The following is a 23903-nucleotide window of genomic DNA, read 5'->3' as shown; positions in this document are numbered from 1 at the left end:
GTTCGGCCCTGGACCCATGGGTTTTAGAAATAGTGTCCCAGGGGTACAAACTGGAGTTTCAAGACGTTCCCCCTCACCGTTTTTTCAAATCGGCCTTACCAGCTTCTCTTCCGGACAGGCAGGTTGTATGCGATGCAATACAAAAGTTATGCCTAAATCAGGTCATTATCAGGGTTCCCCCGTCTCAACAGGGAGAAGGCTTTTATTCCAGCCTGTTTGTGGTCCCGAAGCCGGACAGTTCGGTCAGACCAATTCTGAACCTAAAGTCCCTCAATCTTTACCTGAAAATTCAAATTCAAGATGGAATCTCTCCAAGCAATGATCTCCAGTCTGGAGGAAGGGGATTTCATGGTGTCGGTCGACATAAAGGATGACTGCTTGCACATCCCCATATATCCTCCGCATCAGGCTTACCTAAGGTTTGCTATTCAGGATTGTCATTACCAATTTCAGACGTTGCCGTTTGGTCTGTCCACGGCTCCGAGGATTTTCACCAAGGTAATGGCGGAAATGATGATTCTCCTTCGCAGGCAAGGAGTCACAATTATCCCTTACTTGGACGATCTCCTGATAAAGGCGAGATCCAAGGACAAACTGGTCCAGGACATTACGCTATCCCTGACAGTTCTACAACAACATGGTTGGATCCTAAACTTGCAAAAGTCACAGTTGAATCCGACAAAACAGCTGTCGTTCTTGGGAATGATTCTGGACACAGAATTACAGAGAGTGTTTCTTCCAGAAGAAAAAGCTCTGAAAATCCAGAGTTTGGTCAAACAGATTCTGAAACCGGCGAGAGTGTCGATCCATCAATGCACTCGTTTGCTGGGAAAGATGGTGGCGGCCTACGAGGCCATTCAATTTGGCAGGTTTCATGCCAGAGTGTTTCAGTGGGACCTGTTGGATAATCCTGTCCTCCAGGACCAGAATCTCACTCCTGTGGTGGCTGCACAGCTCTCACCTCCTAGAGGGACGCAGGTTCGGGATCCAGGACTGGATCCTAGTAACCACGGATGCGAGTCTCCGGGGCTGGGGAGCAGTCACACAGGGAGAAAACTTCCAGGGAAGATGGACAAGCCAGGAAGTTTGTCTACACAAAAACGTTCTACAGTTAAGAGTCATTTATAACGGTCTTCTTCAAGTGGAACGTCTTCTTCAAAACCTGCCCGTACTAATCCAGTCGGACAATAAAACAGCAGTAGCGCACATAAACCGCCAGGGCGGAACAAAGAGCAGATCGGCAATGGCAGATGCCACGAAAGTTCTCAGCTGGGCGTAAAGACATGCAAGCGCTCTGTCAGCAATCTTCATTCCAGGGGTGGACAACTGGGAAGCAGACTTCCTCAGCAGACACGATCTCCATCCAGGAGAGTGGGGTCTTCATCAAGAGGTCTTTGCAGTAGTGACAAGTCTTTGGGGAATTCCTCAAATAGACATGATGGCGTCTCGCCTCAACAAGAAACTTCAGAGATATTGTTCCAGGTCGAGAGACCCTCAAGCAATAGCAGTGGACGCTCTAGTGACACCGTGGGTGTTTCGATCGGTGTACCTGTTTCCTCCACTTCCACTCATTCCAAAAGTGATAAAGATCATAAGAAGAACAAAGGTTCAAGCGATCCTCATTGTTTCAGATTGGCCAAGGAGGGCTTGGTATCCAGAGCTTTCAGGAATTACTCATAGGAGATCCCTGGCCTCTTCCTCTACGTGAGGATTTGTTACAGCAGGGGCCGTGCGTATATCACGACTTACCGCGGCTACGTTTGTAGGCTTGGCTGTTGAACGCCGGATCCCAGCCCAAAAGGGTATTCCAAGTGAAGTCATTCCCACACTTCTTCAGGCTAGAAAAGAAGTAACGGCAAAACATTATCACCGTATTTGGAGAAAATATGTGTCTTGGTGTGAATCCAAGAGGGCTCCTACAGAAGGATTTCAGCTGGGGCGTTTTCTCCATTTTCTGCAAGCAGGTGTGGATGCGGGCCTGAAGTTAGGCTCCATAAAAGTAGAAATTTCAGCCTTATCGATTTTCTTTCAGAAAGAATTGGCCTCCCTTCCAGAAGTTCAGACTTTCGTGAAGGGCGTTTTGCACATCCAACCTCCTTTTGTGCCCCCAGTGGCACCATGGGATCTAAATGGGGTGTTGCAGTTCCTTCAATCTCATTGGTTTGAACCTTTACAGAGGATAGAGTTGAAATTTCTCACTTGGAAAGTGGTCATGTTATTGGCCTTAGCATCCGCAAGGCGGGTGTCTGAGTTGGCGGCTTTGTCTCACAAGAGTCCGTATTTAATCTTCCATGAAGATAGAGCAGAGTTGAGGACACGTCAACAATTTCTGCCGAAGGTGGTTTCATCATTCCACATGAACCAGCCTATTGTGATGCCAGTGGCTACTGATGTTTTTACTGAATCAAAATCTCTCGATGTGGTCAGGGCTTTAAAGATTTATATCACCAGAACGGCTCCATTTAGGAAAACGGAAGCTCTGTTTATCCTGTATGCTGCCAACAAGAACGGAACTCCCGCTTCAAAGCAGACTATTGCGTGCTGGATCTGCAATACGATTCAGCATGCTCATTCTACGACTGGATTGCCGTTACCGAAATCAGTGAAGGCCCATTCTACCAGAAAAGTGGGCTCACCCTGGGTGGCTGCCCGAGGGGTCTCGGCATTACAACTCTGCCGAGCAGCTACGTGGTCGGGTTCAAACACTTTTGCGAAATTTTACAAGTTTGATACCCTGGCTGAGGAGGACCTCATGTTTGGTCAATCGGTGCTGCAGAGTCATCCGCACTCTCCCGCCCATTCTAGAGCTTTGGTATAAACCCCATGGTTCTTGAAGTGTCCCCAGCATCCTCTAGGACATATGAGAAAATAGGATTTTAATACCTACCGGTAAATCCTTTTCTCTTAGTCCGTAGAGGATGCTGGGCGCCCGTCCCAGTGCGGACTCTATCTGCAGTTCTTACTTGCTAAGTTTTGGTTATGTTACACACAGGTTGTGTTTCTGTTGTAGTCAGCCTGTTGCTGACATTGTTCATGCTGTTGACTGGATTTCTGTTAAATGTCATGTTGTATGGCGTGTTTGTGGTGTGAGCTGGTATGTATCCCACCTTAATTTAACAAAAAATCCTTTCCTCGAAATGTCCGTCTCCCTGGCCACAGTTCCTATAACTGGAGTCTGGAGGAGGGGCATAGAGGGAGGAGCCAGTTCACACCCATTTAAAGTCCTAAAGTGCCCATGTCTCCTGCGGATCCCGTCTATAACCCATGGTTCTTGAAGTGTCCCCAGCATCCTCTACGGACTAAGAGAAAAGGATTTACCGGTAGGTATTAAAATCCTATTTTTACATGTAAACAAAACGTTCTTTAGAGAGAGAGTCATTCACCAGTGCCTTGAAGGAGGAAAAAGTTGGTCCCTTAGGAGCCATCCAAAGTCGTGCAATACACACCTTGGCCAAGGCACAGACCTGGACAGGGAATCAGAGCCCACTATCCCAAGAACACATAATTTAGGGGTTAATATTCTCAGGGGTATCCCTGTATTTTCCATAACCGACCTGACCCGAGATCAAAAGGACTGTATAATAGGGCATGTCCATACAAGATGCCAGAAAGTACCCTGGGCAATTGCGCATTTAGGGCAGGTGTCACAGCGCCCACTTACGAACCCAAGTATAACCGGTGTCATATAGGTCATATGAAATATAAAAAACTGAATCTGCTGAAATCTAAGTACGTGGGTATTCCATAGCTAGTTCCCATTCCTCCTCATTCATCAGGCCCAGGTCAACCTCCCACTTCGCACGTAAGCGAGAGAGTGGGTCAGTTTGATGCAAGGCAAGGAGATGTAGGTAGGAGAGTGAAATCGTCTTATTGTGGCGCAGATTAAATACAAAAGTCTTAATAGGAAACGGGAGAATTGCAAGAGGAGAGTCCCCGAACTGTGCCCGCAGTGCGTGATGAAGTTGGAGGAAACGGTAGAAATACAAGTTAGGCAAACTAAACTCGTCCTTCAATTGCTGGAAGGGTTTCAGTGTACTATTACTATAGAGTTGGGGGCCCATACACAACGCCCAGCAAGAGACTTCACTTCAGGGAGCCAGCGAGAGTACCAGAGGGGAGTATCCGGATCAAAACCATCAAACTTAGTGAGCACCCTCAACACCTGCCAAATTTTTGCAGCCTGAAAAATTATGGTAGGAGAGAACAGGGATAAATTACAGCTTAGCTAAACCTGCACAGGTGAAAAACCAGGGAAGTAGCTTTGAATAAATGCTACATGTAAGGACTGCACATAAGTGTCCTGTAGCCAGAGCCTGAGGTGTGTAAATTGAGTGGCATAATAATATAATTGGAAGTTGAGAAGCACCAGTCCACCTTCCGCCCTAGGTCTGGTGAGAATATCTAACTGCAGTCGGGGTCGCCCATTGGCCCAAGTCAATGAAGAGAGAATACCAATCAATTTCCTAAAAAAATCAAGGAAATATATAGACAGGAGACTGTAAGAGTATATACAGAATTTTGGGCAACAATAACATTTTAACAAAGTTGACCCTGCCGGTAACAGCCAACAGGAGTTTACACCATGATTTAGATTTGCGTCTAATTTTCTGCATTAATGGGTCAAGGTTTAAGGGGATAATTACTGATCTGTACGCCTAGGTACTTAAATTAGCCAGTCCAGCACAAGGGCAAGGAAATTTTGGGGGTAGCAGGAGGGGGGCCAATTACTGTACCTGGATTACCAAAACTAAACCCCCAATACACAGTAGACCTAATGTATATCTATGGATGAGGCGATAACCTGAGAACCAAAACAGGGTGGCTCCCCGGACATATACTTGCATATCCAGCATACATTATAAACAAATATAGAAAAACAGATACAGGATGCTAGTCCGGACCTAGCTGTCAGGCACACGGCGCATAGCGAGTCAGCCATGCAGCCGCCTCTCGAGGAGAATTGAAGAACTTGTTTCACCCCCCGCCACCACACAAAGCTTAGAGGAAAACAGCATAGAGTATGAGAGGTTAAGGTAACGAAGGCGACGTTTAACAGCGTAGGGACTGGGCTCGGTCCTTTTGAATGTCCGCAGCAAAGTTTGGGAAGGCAGAAACCCTGACACCATTCCTAGTGAGATGGCCCTTAGTACGCCCAATACGAAGGACAGAATAACGATCTCTGTAATGCAAAAACCGTAAAATAAATATGCACGGAGGAGTGCCAGGGGGTAGTGGCCTAGAAGGTACCCTGTGGGCGCGCTCCACCGCAAACTGTGGGGTAAAAGAGGCAGCTCCAAACAATTCCTTAAGCCAGGACTCCATAAACTCCTCAGGATTGGAGCCCTTTTCAGGAAGGCCAACGAACCTGACGTTGTTTCTGCGCAGGCGTCCCTCCATATCAAGGAACTTAGCTTGGATTGAGGAGACTTGATGTGAAAGTGTGGAGACATTTTGCTGTAGGGGGCCACAGGATTCTTCATGGGTAGAAACACGGGTCTCAACTTCCCCAACTCGTTCTCTGATACGCTGCACATCATGTCGCAGCAGTGAGAAATCACACTGTACTTTCTCAATTTTGTCAGACAGAAGTTTTTCGCTACCCGCAATAGCCTCCAGCACCTGCTGGATAGAGGGGGTCGAGGAGGATGCCGAAGCGCCATAGTCCGCCCCAGAGGGGGGTTGGGTTGAGCAGGTTGTTGAGGTACTAGAGTCCTGGATAGCAGGTTGTCTGGTAAACTTTTCCAGCTTGGCAGCCGCTGCACGATCACGACCATTGTGTATAAATGCAATTAACCAAACTGACACAGGGATATCAGGCACAGGTGTGGGTACTCCCAATATGAAACAAAGCTGAAGGCGTATTGCAGGAGCAGGGGCAGTTAATAATAGCTCCACACACTTGAGAGTACAATGTATAATAAGAGGATAGAGCAAATGGCAGAGCACTGTGTACTCACTGAAATTAGAGATGGCAATTCACCACAAGTGTCCAGTAACACAGCAACTCCGCTGAGGCAGTAGCCACATGTAGGATTAGTTATCACAGTGTGCAGAGAGGGCTCCCAAGATGCCCGCCAGACATCCATGACAGCCCCACAACAGCAGTAAGCAACGCCCATAGGGCAGGGTGTAAGCCGCTTAAGGTCACCAGCAGCTGGGGGACCAGACACCGCTACGGGAGTCAGGAGCCGACCGCCAGGGACGTGCGTCCAGATGTTCATCCGCGCCCCGGGGACACATTCAGGAGGCACAGGCCGTGGCACTGAAAGTCAGCTGTCGCGCTTTGCAGGGGCTCAGAATGGGTCAACAGGGTGTCACCGGCTTCTCAAGCGGGTAAGGGTACAGTGTGGGCAGAAAAGAGCCGCTGGATATGGGTCCGGATGGGCAATTAGGATCTTGGACCGGGGAGCGCCAGGAAACTTCTTCCTACTCTCTTGCTGCCGTGGCCATGCCCCAAACTTCCTTTACTTTACATTACTTAGCAGAATTGGAAAAATAAAATTCGTATTTCAAATGTTACCCATTAAGCTACATATGGGTTTTTTTTTCTGTTCAGCTCAGAAACCCCTCTGCAGATTCATGGGACAGGGCAAGAGTCCTTAAATACAATTCACAGTAATGAGATGGTTAAAGGTCAATGGAAATTTAGTCCCTCTGGATTTTAGGAAATGTTATTAAACAGCTGTCCTAATAAAAACACTTGATTTTGCCGATACAGTAAATTTTCTAATTGTTCCTTATTATGATAACCATATATGAAACTCTGTTTGCTCTTTATGTAAGGGTCTGTCTGCTATAACATATTTATTAACAGACTCTTTAGGGCAGAAAATAATGGCTGCAATGTGTCACAGTGCAGATAGTTTGGCAACGTCATGGCAAAATGACAGAGAATTTGTTATGTCTGCCTAATCGTCCCCTATTACATGTGTCCCCCAGTGTTTGAGAAACAGTTGAGAATCTGTAATTTTCCCCTTTAGCTGTAGACCAGAGCACTTCATTCATAACTGCGCTCCACTTGGACATACGCAGGTGCCGGAATAAATAAAACAGAGCTTGTTTTGTATTGTACCTTAGATGCATTGAGCCTTGCAAATGATCTCTATTGTTTTTCATTTTCCAGACTGTCTTACCTCATCTCTAATACCAATTAAGCCATTTGGTGAAATAGAGAAACATCCACCCACTGTGGAAATTGAAGAGTTTGTACAAACATCAACCAAATACTCTGAGCCTCACAGAACTTACAAGAACCAAATATACATTTATCCAAAACACCTCAAGTATGACAGCCAGAGATACTTTAGCAAGGTAAGAAGTGAGTGAAAAGTGAACAGCTGAAAGTAGCTCTTTCAATGTATGGGCACTCTGCACACATTTCACCAATATGTTCAATGACCATAGAGATACCATAAAATGACCTCTGTATTAAATAAGGAATGTTAGTACCATATTTTACATTAAACGTTAAGCTGACCAACCCATGCTAACATCTTACACATGTATTCAGTTAGTTCCTACACTCAACTACATATTAGTTCAATAAGAATGACAACAGTGCTGCCAACCCTCTTACCCACTTCCTCTCCTAGGTCTCTGCGGTCTCATTTGCAGTGGGAGCCGTTGGGGTGTGCGCCTTGGCTTCCACAGCGCCTGCATGGAGGAGATGGAACAGACCTTCTGGAATTATTATATAGGCAATTTTTTTGATAATATCATGATAGGGTGCACTGCCTACAGATGCATTCTTTCTTACTTTTGCTTCATTGGTGCCAAATAGCCCATATCTGCTCGCCAGTTCCTGTGCAACTTGGCCTCGCAGAGAGTCTATTTCACTCAAAATTTGCCTCTTATTTGTATTAATAAAACAATTGAAAGCAACAAAACTATATTGCTAGCTTGCGCTGATCAATTTGGTGTGTGACATTTGTATATCTGTATGTGACAGAATCTCTATAGGAAGTACTGTGATGCAGTGGTTGGGGCTTTTATGCTTCATTTGTGACTTTGTATGTGTGTAAAATCAATTCCTGTGCCATTAAAGTTTCAACCTAGCCTCTCTGGTATAATGTAAGCACATTTTCACTGCATATGCGATGCCACGAAGGCACAAAATGTAAAGAAAAAATATGGGCCCTCATTCCGAGTTGTTCGCTCGGTATTTTTCATCGCATCGCAGTGAAAATCCGCTTAGTACGCATGCGCAATGTTCGCACTGCGACTGCGCCAAGTAACTTTACTATGAAGAAAGTAATTTTACTCACGGCTTTTTCTTCGCTCCGGCGATCGTAATGTGATTGACAGGAAATGGGTGTTACTGGGCGGAAACACGGCGTTTCAGGGGCGTGTGGCTGAAAACGCTACCGTTTCCGGAAAAAACGCAGGAGTGGCCGGGGAAACGGTGGGAGTGCCTGGGCGAACGCTGGGTGTGTTTGTGACGTCAACCAGGAACGACAAGCACTGAAATGATCGCACAGGCAGAGTAAGTCTGGAGCTACTCTGAAACTGCTAAGTAGTTAGTAATCGCAATATTGCGAATACATCGGTCGCAATTTTAAGAAGCTAAGATTCACTCCCAGTAGGCGGCGGCTTAGCGTGTGTAACTCTGCTAAATTCGCCTTGCGACCGATCAACTCGGAATGAGGGCCATGGTACGCTACTCCTCATCTTTGTCATCCCATGCTGTCCGGCGTTCAGACAATCAGTAAGTGAGGACACATCTGCATATCCCAAATGGGTAAACTTGTATTATGTGCATATAGCATATAGAGGGGGATTCAGTATGATATGCCAGCTGTCGGGGATCTCGGCAGGCAGGAGACCGTTGCCAGGATCCTGACAGCTGGAATACCACTGGCGAGCGCAGCGTATCCCCTCGGGGGTTTGCTTTGCTTGCCCCGCTTTGGGCCTGATGGCCAACCAGGTTATATTCCCCCTCGTTTGGTGGTGTGGATCACCCCGAGTGGGGATTCTGGGCGGCGTTCGGGATTTCCGACCGCCGGCATTGCGATTCCAGCACCAGTATCCTGACAGCCGGGATCTCGACAGCTGGCAAACTGAATGCCTCCCATAGAGGGTTATTCGGGATTGTTAGCAAACCAAAAAAGCAAGAAACTGAGCAACCATGTTGCCCCATCTGGTGTGGCAGATATAACAGTTAGAGTTAGATTTGGGTGGGCTATATTGTTTCTGTGCAGGGTAAATACTGGCTGCTTTATTTTTACACTGCAATTTCAGTTTCAACATACCCCACCCAAATCTAACTCTCTCTGCACTAGAGATGAGCGGGTTCGGTTTCTCTGAATCCGAACCCGCCCGAACTTCATGTTTTTTTACACGGGTCCGAGCGACTCGGATCTTCCCGCCTTGCTCGGTTAACCCGAGCGTGCCCGAACGTCATCATCACGCTGTCGGATTCTCGCGAGGCTCGGATTCTATCGCGAGACTCGGATTCTATATAAGGAGCCGCGCGTCGCGGCCATTTTCACACGTGCATTGAGATTGATAGGGAGAGGACGTGGCTGGCGTCCTCTCCGTTTAGAAATTAAAATAGATAGGAGAGTGAGAGTGAGACACTTCATTTACTTACTGGAGCTTAGGAGGAGTTATACTAGTGACTGATGACCAGTGACCTGACCACCAGTGCAGTTTTATAATTTATTATTATTTAATAATCCGTTCTGTTCTTGTTCTCTGCCTGAAAAAAACGATACACAGTGACTCAGTCACACTCACATACCATATCTGTGCTCAGCCCAGTGTGCTGCATCATCTATGTATAATATCTGACTGTGCTCACACAGCTTAATTGTGGGGGAGACTGGGGAGCAGTTATAGGTTATAGCAGGAGCCAGGAGTACATATTAAACAGTGCACACTTTTGCTGCCAGAGTGCCACTGCCAGTGTGACTGACCACTGACCACTGTGACCAGTGACCTGACCACACTGACCACCAGTATAGTATATTGTGATTGAATGTCTGCCTGAAAAAGTACACTCGTCGTGTGACTTGTGTGGTGTTTTTTTATTCTATAAAAATAAAAAAACTCATTCTGCTGACAGACAGTGTCCAGCAGGTCCGTCATTATATAATATATACCTGTCCGGCTGCAGTAGTGATATATATATATTTTTTAGATCATTATTTATCATCCAGTCTATACTAGCAGCAGACACAGTACGGTAGTTCACGGCTGTAGCTACCTCTGTGTCGGCACTCGGCAGTCCATCCATAATTGTATACCACCTACCCGTGGTTTTTTTTTTCTTTCTTCTTTATACATACTACATCTCATTATCATCCAGTGTATATTAGCAGCAGACACAGTACAGTACGGTAGTCCACGGCTTTAGCTACCTCTGTGTCGGCACTCGGCAGTCCATCCATAATTGTATACCACCTACCCGTGGTTTTTTTTTTCTTTCTTCTTTATACATACTACATCTCATTATCATCCAGTCTATATTAGCAGCAGACACAGTACAGTACGGTAGTCCACGGCTGTAGCTACCTCTGTGTCGGCACTCGGCAGTCCATCCATAATTGTATACCACCTACCCGTGTTTTTTTTTTCTTTCTTCTTTATACATACTACATCTCATTATCAACCAGTCTATATTAGCAGCAGACACAGTACAGTACGGTAGTCCACGGCTGTAGCTACCTCTGTGTCGGCACTCGGCAGTCCATCCATAATTGTATACCACCTAGTCCTACCCGTGTTTTTTTTTTCTTTCTTTGTACATACTACATCTCATTATCATCCAGTCTATATTAGCAGCAGACACAGTACAGTACGGTAGTCCACGGCTGTAGCTACCTCTGTGTCGGCACTCGGCAGTCCATCCATAATTGTATACCACCTACCCGTGGTTTTTTTTTCTTTCTTCTTTATACATACTACATCTCATTATCATCCAGTCTATATTAGCAGCAGACACAGTACAGTACGGTAGTCCACGGCTGTAGCTACCTCTGTGTCGGCACTCGGCAGTCCATCCATAATTGTATACCACCTACCCGTGGTTTTTTTTTTTCTTTCTTCTTTATACATACTACATCTCATTATCAACCAGTCTATATTAGCAGCAGACACAGTACAGTACGGTAGTCCACGGCTGTAGCTACCTCTGTGTCGGCACTCGGCAGTCCATCCATAATTGTATACCACCTAGTCCTACCCGTGTTTTTTTTTTCTTTCTTCTTTATACATACTACATCTCATTATCATCCAGTCTATATTAGCAGCAGACACAGTACAGTACGGTAGTCCACGGCTGTAGCTACCTCTGTGTCGGCACTCGGCAGTCCATCCATAATTGTATACTAGTATCCATCCATCTCCATTGTTTACCTGAGGTGCCTTTTAGTTGTGCCTATTAAAATATGGAGAACAAAAATGTTGAGGTTCCAAAATTAGGGAAAGATCAAGATCCACTTCCACCTCGTGCTGAAGCTGCTGCCACTAGTCATGGCCGAGACGATGAAATGCCAGCAACGTCGTCTGCCAAGGCCGATGCCCAATGTCATAGTACAGAGCATGTCAAATCCAAAACACCAAATATCAGTAAAAAAAGGACTCCAAAACCTAAAATAAAATTGTCGGAGGAGAAGCGTAAACTTGCCAATATGCCATTTACCACACGGAGTGGCAAGGAACGGCTGAGGCCCTGGCCTATGTTCATGGCTAGTGGTTCAGCTTCACATGAGGATGGAAGCACTCAGCCTCTCGCTAGAAAACTGAAAAGACTCAAGCTGGCAAAAGCACCGCAAAGAACTGTGCGTTCTTCGAAATCTCAAATCCACAAGGAGAGTCCAATTGTGTCGGTTGCGATGCCTGACCTTCCCAACACTGGACGTGAAGAGCATGCGCCTTCCACCATTTGCACGCCCCCTGCAAGTGCGGGAAGGAGCACCCGCAGTCCAGTTCCTGATAGTCAGATTGAAGATGTCAGTGTTGAAGTACACCAGGATGAGGAGGATATGGGTGTTGCTGGCGCTGGGGAGGAAATTGACCAGGAGGATTCTGATGGTGAGGTGGTTTGTTTAAGTCAGGCACCCGGGGAGACACCTGTTGTCCGTGGGAGGAATATGGCCACTGACATGCCTGGTGAAAATACCAAAAAAATCAGCTCTTCGGTGTGGAAGTATTTCAACAGAAATGCGGACAACAGGTGTCAAGCCGTGTGTTGCCTTTGTCAAGCTGTAATAAGTAGGGGTAAGGACGTTAACCACCTCGGAACATCCTCCCTTATACGTCACCTGCAGCGCATTCATAATAAGTCAGTGACAAGTTCAAAAACTTTGGGCGACAGCGGAAGCAGTCCACTGACCAGTAAATCCCTTCCTCTTGTAACCAAGCTCACGCAAACCACCCCACCAACTCCCTCAGTGTCAATTTCCTCCTTCCCCAGGAATGCCAATAGTCCTGCAGGCCATGTCACTGGCAATTCTGACGAGTCCTCTCCTGCCTGGGATTCCTCCGATGCATCCTTGCGTGTAACGCCTACTGCTGCTGGCGCTGCTGTTGTTGCTGCTGGGAGTCGATGGTCATCCCAGAGGGGAAGTCGTAAGCCCACTTGTACTACTTCCAGTAAGCAATTGACTGTTCAACAGTCCTTTGCGAGGAAGATGAAATATCACAGCAGTCATCCTGCTGCAAAGCGGATAACTGAGGCCTTGACAACTATGTTGGTGTTAGACGTGCGTCCGGTATCCGCCGTTAGTTCACAGGGAACTAGACAATTTATTGAGGCAGTGTGCCCCCGTTACCAAATACCATCTAGGTTCCACTTCTCTAGGCAGGCGATACCGAGAATGTACACGGACGTCAGAAAAAGACTCACCAGTGTCCTAAAAAATGCAGTTGTACCCAATGTCCACTTAACCACGGACATGTGGACAAGTGGAGCAGGGCAGGGTCAGGACTATATGACTGTGACAGCCCACTGGGTAGATGTATGGACTCCCGCCGCAAGAACAGCAGCGGCGGCACCAGTAGCAGCATCTCGCAAACGCCAACTCTTTCCTAGGCAGGCTACGCTTTGTATCACCGGTTTCCAGAATACGCACACAGCTGAAAACCTCTTACGGCAACTGAGGAAGATCATCGCGGAATGGCTTACCCCAATTGGACTCTCCTGTGGATTTGTGGCATCGGACAACGCCAGCAATATTGTGTGTGCATTAAATATGGGCAAATTCCAGCACGTCCCATGTTTTGCACATACCTTGAATTTGGTGGTGCAGAATTTTTAAAAAAACGACAGGGGCGTGCAAGAGATGCTGTCGGTGGCCAGAAGAATTGCGGGACACTTTCGGCGTACAGGCACCACGTACAGAAGACTGGAGCACCACCAAAAACTACTGAACCTGCCCTGCCATCATCTGAAGCAAGAAGTGGTAACGAGGTGGAATTCAACCCTCTATATGCTTCAGAGGTTGGAGGAGCAGCAAAAGGCCATTCAAGCCTATACAATTGAGCACGATATAGGAGGTGGAATGCACCTGTCTCAAGCGCAGTGGAGAATGATTTCAACGTTGTGCAAGGTTCTGATGCCCTTTGAACTTGCCACACGTGAAGTCAGTTCAGACACTGCCAGCCTGAGTCAGGTCATTCCCCTCATCAGGCTTTTGCAGAAGAAGCTGGAGACATTGAAGGAGGAGCTAACACGGAGCGATTCCGCTAGGCATGTGGGACTTGTGGATGGAGCCCTTAATTCGCTTAACAAGGATTCACGGGTGGTCAATCTGTTGAAATCAGAGCACTACATTTTGGCCACCGTGCTCGATCCTAGATTTAAAGCCTACCTTGGATCTCTCTTTCCGGCAGACACAAGTCTGCTGGGGTTGAAAGACCTGCTGGTGAGAAAATTGTCAAGTCAAGCGGAACGCGACCTGTCAACATCTCCTCCTTCACATTCTCCCGCAACTGGGGGTGCGAGGAAAAGGCTCAGAATTCCGAGCCCACCCGCTGGCGGTGATGCAGGGCAGTCTGGAGCGACTGCTGATGCTGACATCTGGTCCGGACTGAAGGACCTGACAACGATTACGGACATGTCGTCTACTGTCACTGCATATGATTCTCTCAACATTGAAAGAATGGTGGAGGATTATATGAGTGACCGCATCCAAGTAGGCACGTCACACAGTCCGTACTTATACTGGCAGGAAAAAGAGGCAATTTGGAGGCCCTTGCACAAACTGGCTTTATTCTACCTAAGTTGCCCTCCCACAAGTGTGTACTCCGAAAGAGTGTTTAGTGCCGCCGCTCACCTTGTCAGCAATCGGCGTACGAGGTTACATCCAGAAAATGTGGAGAAGATGATGTTCATTAAAATGAATTATAATCAATTCCTCCGCGGAGACATTGACCAGCAGCAATTGCCTCCACAAAGTACACAGGGAGCTGAGATGGTGGATTCCAGTGGGGACGAATTGATAATCTGTGAGGAGGGGGATGTACACGGTGATATATCGGAGGATGATGATGAGGTGGACATCTTGCCTCTGTAGAGCCAGTTTGTGCAAGGAGAGATTAATTGCTTCTTTTTTGGTGGGGGTCCAAACCAACCCGTCATATCAGTCACAGTCGTGTGGCAGACCCTGTCACTGAAATGATGGGTTGGTTAAAGTGTGCATGTCCTGTTTATACAACATAAGGGTGGGTGGGAGGGCCCAAGGACAATTCCATCTTGCACCTCTTTTTTCTTTAATTTTTCTTTGCGTCATGTGCTGTTTGGGGAGGGTTTTTTGGAAGGGACATCCTGCGTGACACTGCAGTGACACTCCTAGATGGGCCCGGTGTTTGTGTCGGCCACTAGGGTCGCTTATCTTACTCACACAGCTACCTCATTGCGCCTCTTTTTTTCTTTGCGTCATGTGCTGTTTGGGGAGGGTTTTTTGGAAGGGACATCCTGCGTGACACTGCAGTGCCACTCCTAGATGGGCCCGGTGTTTGTGTCGGCCACTAGGGTCGCTTATCTTACTCACACAGCTACCTCATTGCGCCTCTTTTTTTCTTTGCGTCATGTGCTGTTTGGGGAGGGTTTTTTGGAAGGGACATCCTGCGTGACACTGCAGTGACACTCCTAGATGGGCCCGGTGTTTGTGTCGGCCACTAGGGTCGCTTATCTTACTCACACAGCTACCTCATTGCGCCTCTTTTTTTCTTTGCGTCATGTGCTGTTTGGGGAGGGTTTTTTGGAAGGGACATCCTGCGTGACACTGCAGTGACACTCCTAGATGGGCCCGGTGTTTGTGTCGGCCACTAGGGTCGCTTATCTTACTCACACAGCTACCTCATTGCGCCTCTTTTTTTCTTTGCGTCATGTGCTGTTTGGGGAGGGTTTTTTGGAAGGGACATCCTGCGTGACACTGCAGTGACACTCCTAGATGGGCCCGGTGTTTGTGTCGGCCACTAGGGTCGCTTATCTTACTCACACAGCTACCTCATTGCGCCTCTTTTTTTCTTTGCGTCATGTGCTGTTTGGGGAGGGTTTTTTGGAAGGGACATCCTGCGTGACACTGCAGTGCCACTCCTAGATGGGCCCGGTGTTTGTGTCGGCCACTAGGGTCGCTTATCTTACTCACACAGCTACCTCATTGCGCCTCTTTTTTTCTTTGCGTCATGTGCTGTTTGGGGAGGGTTTTTTGGAAGGGACATCCTGCGTGACACTGCAGTGACACTCCTAGATGGGCCCGGTGTTTGTGTCGGCCACTAGGGTCGCTTATCTTACTCACACAGCTACCTCATTGCGCCTCTTTTTTTCTTTGCGTCATGTGCTGTTTGGGGAGGGTTTTTTGGAAGGGACATCCTGCGTGACACTGCAGTGCCACTCCTAGATGGGCCCGGTGTTTGTGTCGGCCACTAGGGTCGCTTATCTTACTCACACAGCTACCTCATTGCGCCTCTTTTTTTCTTTGCGTCATGTGCTGTTTGGGGAGGGTTTTTTGGAAGGGACATCCTGCGTGACACTGCAGTGCCACTCCTAGATGGGCCCGGTGTTTGTGTCGGCCACTAGGGTCGCTTATCTTACTCACACAGCTACCTCATTGCGCCTCTTTTTTTCTTTGCGTCATGTGCTGTTTGGGGAGGGTTTTTTGGAAGGGACATCCTGCGTGACACTGCAGTGCCACTCCTAGATGGGCCCGGTGTTTGTGTCGGCCACTAGGGTCGCTTATCTTACTCACACAGCTACCTCATTGCGCCTCTTTTTTTCTTTGCGTCATGTGCTGTTTGGGGAGGGTTTTTTGGAAGGGACATCCTGCGTGACACTGCAGTGCCACTCCTAGATGGGCCCGGTGTTTGTGTCGGCCACTAGGGTCGCTTATCTTACTCACACAGCTACCTCATTGCGCCTCTTTTTTTCTTTGCGTCATGTGCTGTTTGGGGAGGGTTTTTTGGAAGGAAAATCCTGCGTGACACTGCAGTGACACTCCTAGATGGGCCCGGTGTTTGTGTCGGCCACTAGGGTCGCTTATCTTACTCACACAGCTACCTCATTGCGCCTCTTTTTTTCTTTGCGTCATGTGCTGTTTGGGGAGGGTTTTTTGGAAGGGACATCCTGCGTGACACTGCAGTGCCACTCCTAGATGGGCCAGGTGTTTGTGTCGGCCACTAGGGTCGCTTAGCTTAGTCATCCAGCGACCTCGGTGCAAATTTTAGGACTAAAAATAATATTGTGAGGTGTGAGGTATTCAGAATAGACTGAAAATGAGTGGAAATGATGGTTTTTGAGGTTAATAATACTTTGGGATCAAAATGACCCCCAAATTCTATGATTTAAGCTGTTTTTTAGTTTTTTTGGAAAAAAACACCCGAATCCAAAACACACCCGAATCCGACAAAAAAAATTTGGTTAGGTTTTGCCAAAACGCGGTCGAACCCAAAACACGGCCGCGGAACCGAACCCAAAACCAAAACACAAAACCCGAAAAATTTCCGGCGCTCATCTCTACTCTGCACATGTTACATCTTTCCCCCCTTCAGTGCAACATGGTTTTGCCCAGTAGTGTGCTTTTTTGTTTTGCTAACAAACCTGAATAAGGCCCATAGTACAGTATATGTACCTGATTATTAGCCCTTGACATTAAATTCAAATGTTAACTCAAATACAGTGGAAGTGATATACCAAGGCAGAATTTAGGCTCTCCGATATGTATTGCTTTGCCAAGCAGCTACCACAAAAATAGGGAAGTCACTCCCACTACGTACAGGAAAAACAATGAAATGGTAGTGACATCGGAGTGGGTAAGTATTTCTAACCCCCCCCCCCCCCCCCCCAACCCTCAGTGGTGAGAACTAGGGCTAACTTCCCCCAGTGTCTTACCCCTCCTAGTGCCTAACCCTAACGCCCCCCCCCAGGCCCTAACACTAACCCACAGTTGGTGATCTGGTCCTGAGTGGTGTCAGCACCCCAACAGGCAGGGGGTTTAATATGATTGCTGTTAAAAAAAATAAGTTTATCAAATTTAAATTTTATTTCACTTTTCTTAAAGGAAAATTAAACCAAAAGGTTTATGTTAAACAGCTATTTTGTTAAAGGCAAAACCTGGCATGTTGGCTTGGAAAATATAACAAGTTTTGCCTTTAATAAAATTGCTGTTTTAAATCCCGCTGGCAAACTCACAGCATCAGAATCAGAATTAACTTTATTGGCCAGGTGTACTCATGTACACTAGGAATTTTTTGTGGTACAATGCATCGCCAAGCAGCAACATGAAGTGGGAATACATAGCATAAGAAGGGGGAAAAACGTAGAATACATTACACGTATGAGTTCATACTGCACATTGCAACTGTACAATAGACTCGACAAATTAGACATATTATACATGTAAGACTAAAAACGAGGGCTGCTTGGCTGAGCAGCACCGAGGCAACCGTCCGTGGCACCAACTAGAACTCAACAATGCACATAATACAGAAGATTTAAGTAATACATCAAAAGATAAACCACACAGACATAAAAAAAAAACCTTGAGCACACAGAAAGCATAATGCATGATTGGTATAGGCATTTTGGGTAATAACCTCCAAGGGTTATGTATTCCACCTTCACAAGGTACCTGGTGTGGCAGCCATCTTAGGTGCACTGCGTAGGATTACCCAGGGTGGAATAGTCCATCCCTAGAAGAGATAACACAAAATGGGGAGATTGCAGAGTCCTAAAGTTCAGAGTAGGATTCCAACAAAACAGGTCCATGTACTTGTCATCCCATCCACAAGCGCACCAGATAAGGCAGCCATGTTGGGCGCACTACGAAGGTTACACTGTGGGAGATGAGCCATACAAGGGCCAAATGCATGTATGGGAAAACTGACACGTGTGTAGGAGTATGCTATACCTGCATGGAAAGATCCAAATGAAGCACACCCTGCCCACGGAGGAACCATCCGAGGCAGCCATGTGTAGTTTACTTCTGGCAGGGTGTGCAACCAATGGAGGTAAACATTACAGGAATAGCACACAGTGGGGTGGAAGTACCCTGTAAGAAGAAAGAGAAGAGAAAAACACATTTGCAGGAAAACTGTACTAACATTATTTTGTGAAAATGATAAATGTCCTGGTCTCATGAGAGCAGTGCGGGTGGGTGTGAGAATGTGGGGAGCACACTAATGTCCAATGGAAATGACCCAGCAAAGTCTGGTCCTGGTGCGCACGCCCCTCAGGTCCCTGCTCAGCTTGAGGGGTAGTCCCGGGCAGTCATGATATTCTTGGACAGAGAAGTAGTAGGCATTGGTCCTGGTGTTCTCATGGCAGAGGTGAGGAGAGACCACATAGTGGTCCTGAGTTGCAGTGTTTGGGGAACTAGTTTAATTAAAGATTCTGGCGTAGTCCAAATCCAGTTCAAACTCCGGTTCTAACTTCATCCTTTCCAAACTTTCTTGGGGTGTGAAAAGTGTAGCCAGAGAGAGATGAGAGACTCAGATATACAAGCATGAGGATGGAGTTTTTACCTGTGAAGAAAGGAGAGAAGGTATTCAGTTCCGGTTCTAACTTCATCCTTAAAATACATCCTTAACAAATGCATTCTTCACAAATGCAAGCAGGCCAAGTCCTGACATGATAAACCAGCCCCAACATGGTTAAGTAAAAATGTCCATATTAATTAATTCTAAATAATAAATAAATATCTCATTCGGTTTATGAATACTCCCCATACTGTATTCAGAGGCAAGTGTCCAATATTTATTTGTTTCCTCTAGAGAAAGCAAAATAAACAAGTCATATGATTTGGCTTTAGTCATTGAATTGATTGCAGATATCTTGTTTATTATGATACATCTGAACCAAATTAGAGCATCAATATTCTCATCTTGTATTTTTTGCAGGCGAGGAACATTATGGTGTGTGTTGAATTTAAGAGCTCTGATGAAGAAGGAAGCCAACCATTAAAGGTGAACTGAGATAAACACAATTATCTACACTCTATTTATTGTTTGGCGACTCGAGAGATATAAAGCGCAATCTCTTTCTCAGCAGAAAAATACAATTAAATGTACTTTGCATTTGTTCCCTGTTTCTATGGGGTGAAATGCGTTTGCATTGTGTTCTAATGCTTTCTATCATATACCACTCATTGTATCTTGTTGTGTACTTACAGATCTAATTCATATACACTGTATTTCTGTGTGTGTGTGTGTGTGTGTGTGTGTGTGTGTGTGTGTGTGTGTGTGTGTGTGTGTGTGCACTGTATGTATAGACTCAGTATACTTTTTTTTCTTAAATGTTTCTTTTAATGTAAACCTTTTTCTTCCTATTGTTGGATCAGTGAAAGTTAAATACAGACTCCATCTGGAATGGTCTGTGTACATTGCTACATACTGTGCTTTTAACTTTGGATAATCTATTTGACCCTTTGATGTCAGTTTAATAGCATCAGCCTTTATCTTCTCTTTCTACTTTGTGGTATTTGTACATCTACTTTATATACACACAAAGTTTCCTAACATCTGAGTGTACAGTATACTGTATACTAGTATTGTGCAATGCCCAAGGTTAACTTACCCGGAGTATTTGGTATTGTTGAAATGTGTTGCCCGAGTCGACTGGTAAATCCAAGCCTCTTCCCTTGGTGGCCATGCTGCTTTCAGAATGTATGGATCTGTGAATTCCGAAACTTACTGTAGACCAAGGGAATCAGCGCATGAGCTGGAAGAGGGGACAGTGTTTACATTACTGGCCAAATTAGCTCAGAATTCACAACACATTTTATCAATGTTGTATGCTAAAATAAAGAGTACCACACACTGCAAGGGGAGCTGGTTAACACATCATTTATAAACATACCTGCAGGGCCGGTTCTTGCCCTTTTGGCGACCCGGGCGGGAAATGTGGGCGTGGCTTCGTACAGGGGGCGTGGTCAGTTACGCCCCCTGTACAGTAGAGTAGCGCCGCTGAAAAAGAGAGAAAAAAAATTAATACTTACTATTCCCGCTCCCGACCGCTGCAGACCTCCGCCGGCGCCGCTCCTCTCCTCGGATCTGGCATAGACAGACACTAGAGGTCAATTATGACCCCTAGCATCTGTGTCAGTCCCACAATGCTGTGCGGTGCGCGGTGCACCGCATAGCAAAGGTCCTCTCCACGAAGGGAAACCAGCGTCTAGTTCCCTTCACAGCGGGGAACTAGCGGGGCGGCGGGGGACACAGCGGGCAGCGGGGGGCACAGCAGTAGCGGATCTTGCCATGGTGCGGCGCGCCCCGGGCAAAAGTCCTCCTGCTTGCCCGTGGCAAGATCTGCTGCTGCATACCTGGAATGTTTTATGTAATACATGTGCTGGCTGTCTGATTGCAGGGATCAGTAGCACTGCTGTGTGTTTCACAGCCGCAGCCGATGCACTTGGGATGCAGCACACAGCTTGTCCTTCTCCTAAAAGCCTGACACCAAACTCCCATTGGCTGGTTTCAGAGGAGTGTGGGGGCGGGCTTATATAGAAAGGACAAGCTGAGTGCTGCGTGCCGAATGCGACGGCGGTGGCTGTCAAACACACAGTGGTGCTGCTGATCGCCGTAGTCAGGTAACCAGCACACGTATTACACGCAACATTACAGGTATGTTTATATGTGTTAACCAGCCTCCCCCCCATGCAATGTGTCATCTGTGCAGCAGCCCACGGGCAGCAGCTGCCACTGGTAAACGTATACTGTAGCAGATATTTACACATGACTGTCCATAACAAAATATAGAGTTTGAAGTAAAATCATACTGCTAGGCCACACAGTAAAAGTGGGTACACACTATACGATATATCGTGCGATATTGGTACTTTGACCCACATGCATGACCTTCATTTAGTGTGTATGCCCAATCCGTTGTTAACTGCTTTGTTCATTGCATCGTCCCAGTGGATGTGCTGCACATCTAATGGAATGATTTCATGGCTGATGCGGTGCTGTTACATACAACATGTACAGATAAATTGCGCCGTTGTGCTGCAGATTGTACAGTGTGTACGGCAAAGTATTGTACTGTATCATTACATTGTGTTGCTGGGTCGCACTGTCGTTCAGGTGTCTACACAGTTTAAGATTACAAAATCTGAAGGTACAGTGTACGCAGGTTGGGTGTGTGGGCAGGTGTGGGAAAACAAATGACTACTAATGTGGAAAGGTGTAAAAAGCATAAGCATAAAGTGACATGCAGCTGTCCTGAATGGAATTACAGCTCAGTTATTGGAGGCGTAATATGGCAGTGCTGAAAAGTCCCAAGCTTGCTAGACTTGTTTCTGTAACAGGTAAGTAAGTGGGTGTTAGCAGAGTCTGGAGAAGGATAGAGGACCTCACTTAGCAAGATTATTTACAGATGATGTTCTGGGTTCCAAGTAACTATCCTTATATTGGTGAAGTCTCCTGACATTCTGCAATGTTCAGCAAAAATCCTCTTTTGATGTCAAACATTACAGCAGTACAGACTAGATTCCTGTATTGTTATGCCAGCAGCATGAGCTGAAAGTAGCCCATAGGCTCAAATTACTGTAAAATATCCTGATGTGGTTCTTGCTTGACTATTCTAACAGAGCAAAAATGTTGTTTTGCACACAAGTTTTTAAAAGTCGTTTGCACTGAATTCAGTGGGTGTGGGATGATAGATAGACAGTGTCTAGTTAGATAGTCAATAGATAGACACCACATGTTAGACAGACATTAGGTCGACAGGGTCAAACGGTCGACAGGGTCAAACAGTTGACATGGTCAAACGGTCGACACAAAAAAGGTAGACCTTTTTTTGCATATTTGTCGGTTTGTGTGGATAGTTTTGTCATCTGGAATCCCCAATTGTAGAAAGGTATACCCTCGCGGGGCTCACTTCACTCGCCATGCTTTGGGCTCGGTGGCTTGCTGCGTTCACCACAAGGTTTTTAACCATCTCTATGCCGACATGGATAAAGAAGGTATGAAATAGTCCAAAAACATGTTACATTTAGAAAAAAACTGCCTTTTTTATGTACTATTTTCATGTCAACCTTTTGACCCTGTCGACCTTTTGTACTGTCTACCTTTTCATGTCGACATTTTGACTCTGTCTGTCTAACATATGGTGTCTGTCTGTTGACTGTCTAACTAGACACTGTCTATCATCCGGATAATCGTATTCAGTATAGTGGTGCCTGGAGCCTAAACCATTTGCTTTGCAGGACTTATCCTTTAGTTGCTTTTACACCCAACTGGTAACTTTTCTTGTATATGGCCACTGTAAAGTATTATGAGGAATACTAACCTGCTCTAAAATTAACTTTTTAATGAGTATCTAGTTTCCCTAGTGGCCACTACAATGTGTGCTGTCATGTTAATCTGAATGTTAGCCTAGTACTGTATAGCTCTGTATTTGGTACATAAATGATGTTTCATTGTTATTCATTTTTGTCAACAGTGCATTTATGGGAAGCCTGGCAGCTCACTGTTTACTACAGCAGCGTACACCACAATTCTCCATCATTCCCAGAATCCGGACTTTTATGATGAGGTCAGTTCCACTCACTGCTTTCTGCTACCTGTATTGTTTATATGACTGTGCTTAACATTTACTCTAGATCTATGCAGAAACTCACAGAAAAAAGAATTTGATTAGCAGATAGTAAGTGATATATGTAAACTCATGTTTTTATCCATACAGTAGAATCCATCTACAGCTGACAATTTAGAAATGTTCAAGATTTACCCTATATTTTCCTTGTTGAAGTTATGGTAATTGATGGGTTAAATAGCATCAAAATAGTTAACCTTGAGGTAGTCTATTCATCTAATATTTATAAGAAAATACGTCAAGAAACCATTGCTTTTTGTAAATTTATTTACAGTAGCTAATAGTTCAAACAGAATAGAACCTACTTAAGGTTACTCATATCTTTAGCATTGCTTCATCTTTACTACACTCACCAGGGCCGCCATCTGGGGGGGACTGCTGGGATTGGAGTCCCAGGCCCGGACATAGAAGTGGTCCCACACCTGGCCACTCAGTGTAGGCAGCGCAGTGTCATAGTTTAATGTGCTTCTTAGGCACCCTGCAAGCAGAGCCGGCCTTAGGTATAGGCAAACTAGGCAAATGCCTAGGGCATTTGGTATGCTTAGGGGCACCAGCAGCTTCTGCTGATTAAAATGATATGCGGCATGCCTATATTCTGTGTGTTACTGCATACGAAATGCTACGTTACAGTGTATTCCTGGAAATCACTGTAATGTATGCAGATACAGCCGCATTCGCACACAGAATATAGGCATGCTGCATATCATTTTAATCAGCAGAAGCTGCTTGTGCATCCTAGACACATAGTATGCAAATAATATGATGTATTTTCATAAACAAAAGGCGCCCGACGTTAGCAGAGCTGCCAGCTGAATCATGCCAGGCATCTCCTGCAGAACTAGTGGCGGTGCTAGGGGGCACCAGCCAAAAT

The 23903-nt window shown here is 46.0% G+C and overlaps 1 protein-coding gene across 7 annotated transcripts in view; it reads left to right on the top strand.

Moving 5' to 3' along the window:
* Positions 1-23903, top strand: part of DOCK10 (dedicator of cytokinesis 10) — a 691954-nt gene that overhangs the window by 454776 nt on the left and 213275 nt on the right. For all 7 annotated transcript variants that reach the window (XM_063916012.1, XM_063916009.1, XM_063916010.1 and 4 more), the window contains exons 17-19: positions 7124-7311; positions 19339-19404; positions 22880-22972. In XM_063916012.1, the coding sequence (XP_063772082.1) occupies positions 7124-7311; positions 19339-19404; positions 22880-22972 (347 nt within the window). The remainder of the gene's footprint in view (positions 1-7123; positions 7312-19338; positions 19405-22879; positions 22973-23903) is intronic.

Source organism: Pseudophryne corroboree, chromosome 4 (assembly GCF_028390025.1).
Source record: "Pseudophryne corroboree isolate aPseCor3 chromosome 4, aPseCor3.hap2, whole genome shotgun sequence".
Taxonomy (NCBI): domain Eukaryota; kingdom Metazoa; phylum Chordata; class Amphibia; order Anura; family Myobatrachidae; genus Pseudophryne; species Pseudophryne corroboree.
This window is presented reverse-complemented; position numbering and strand designations above follow the sequence as displayed.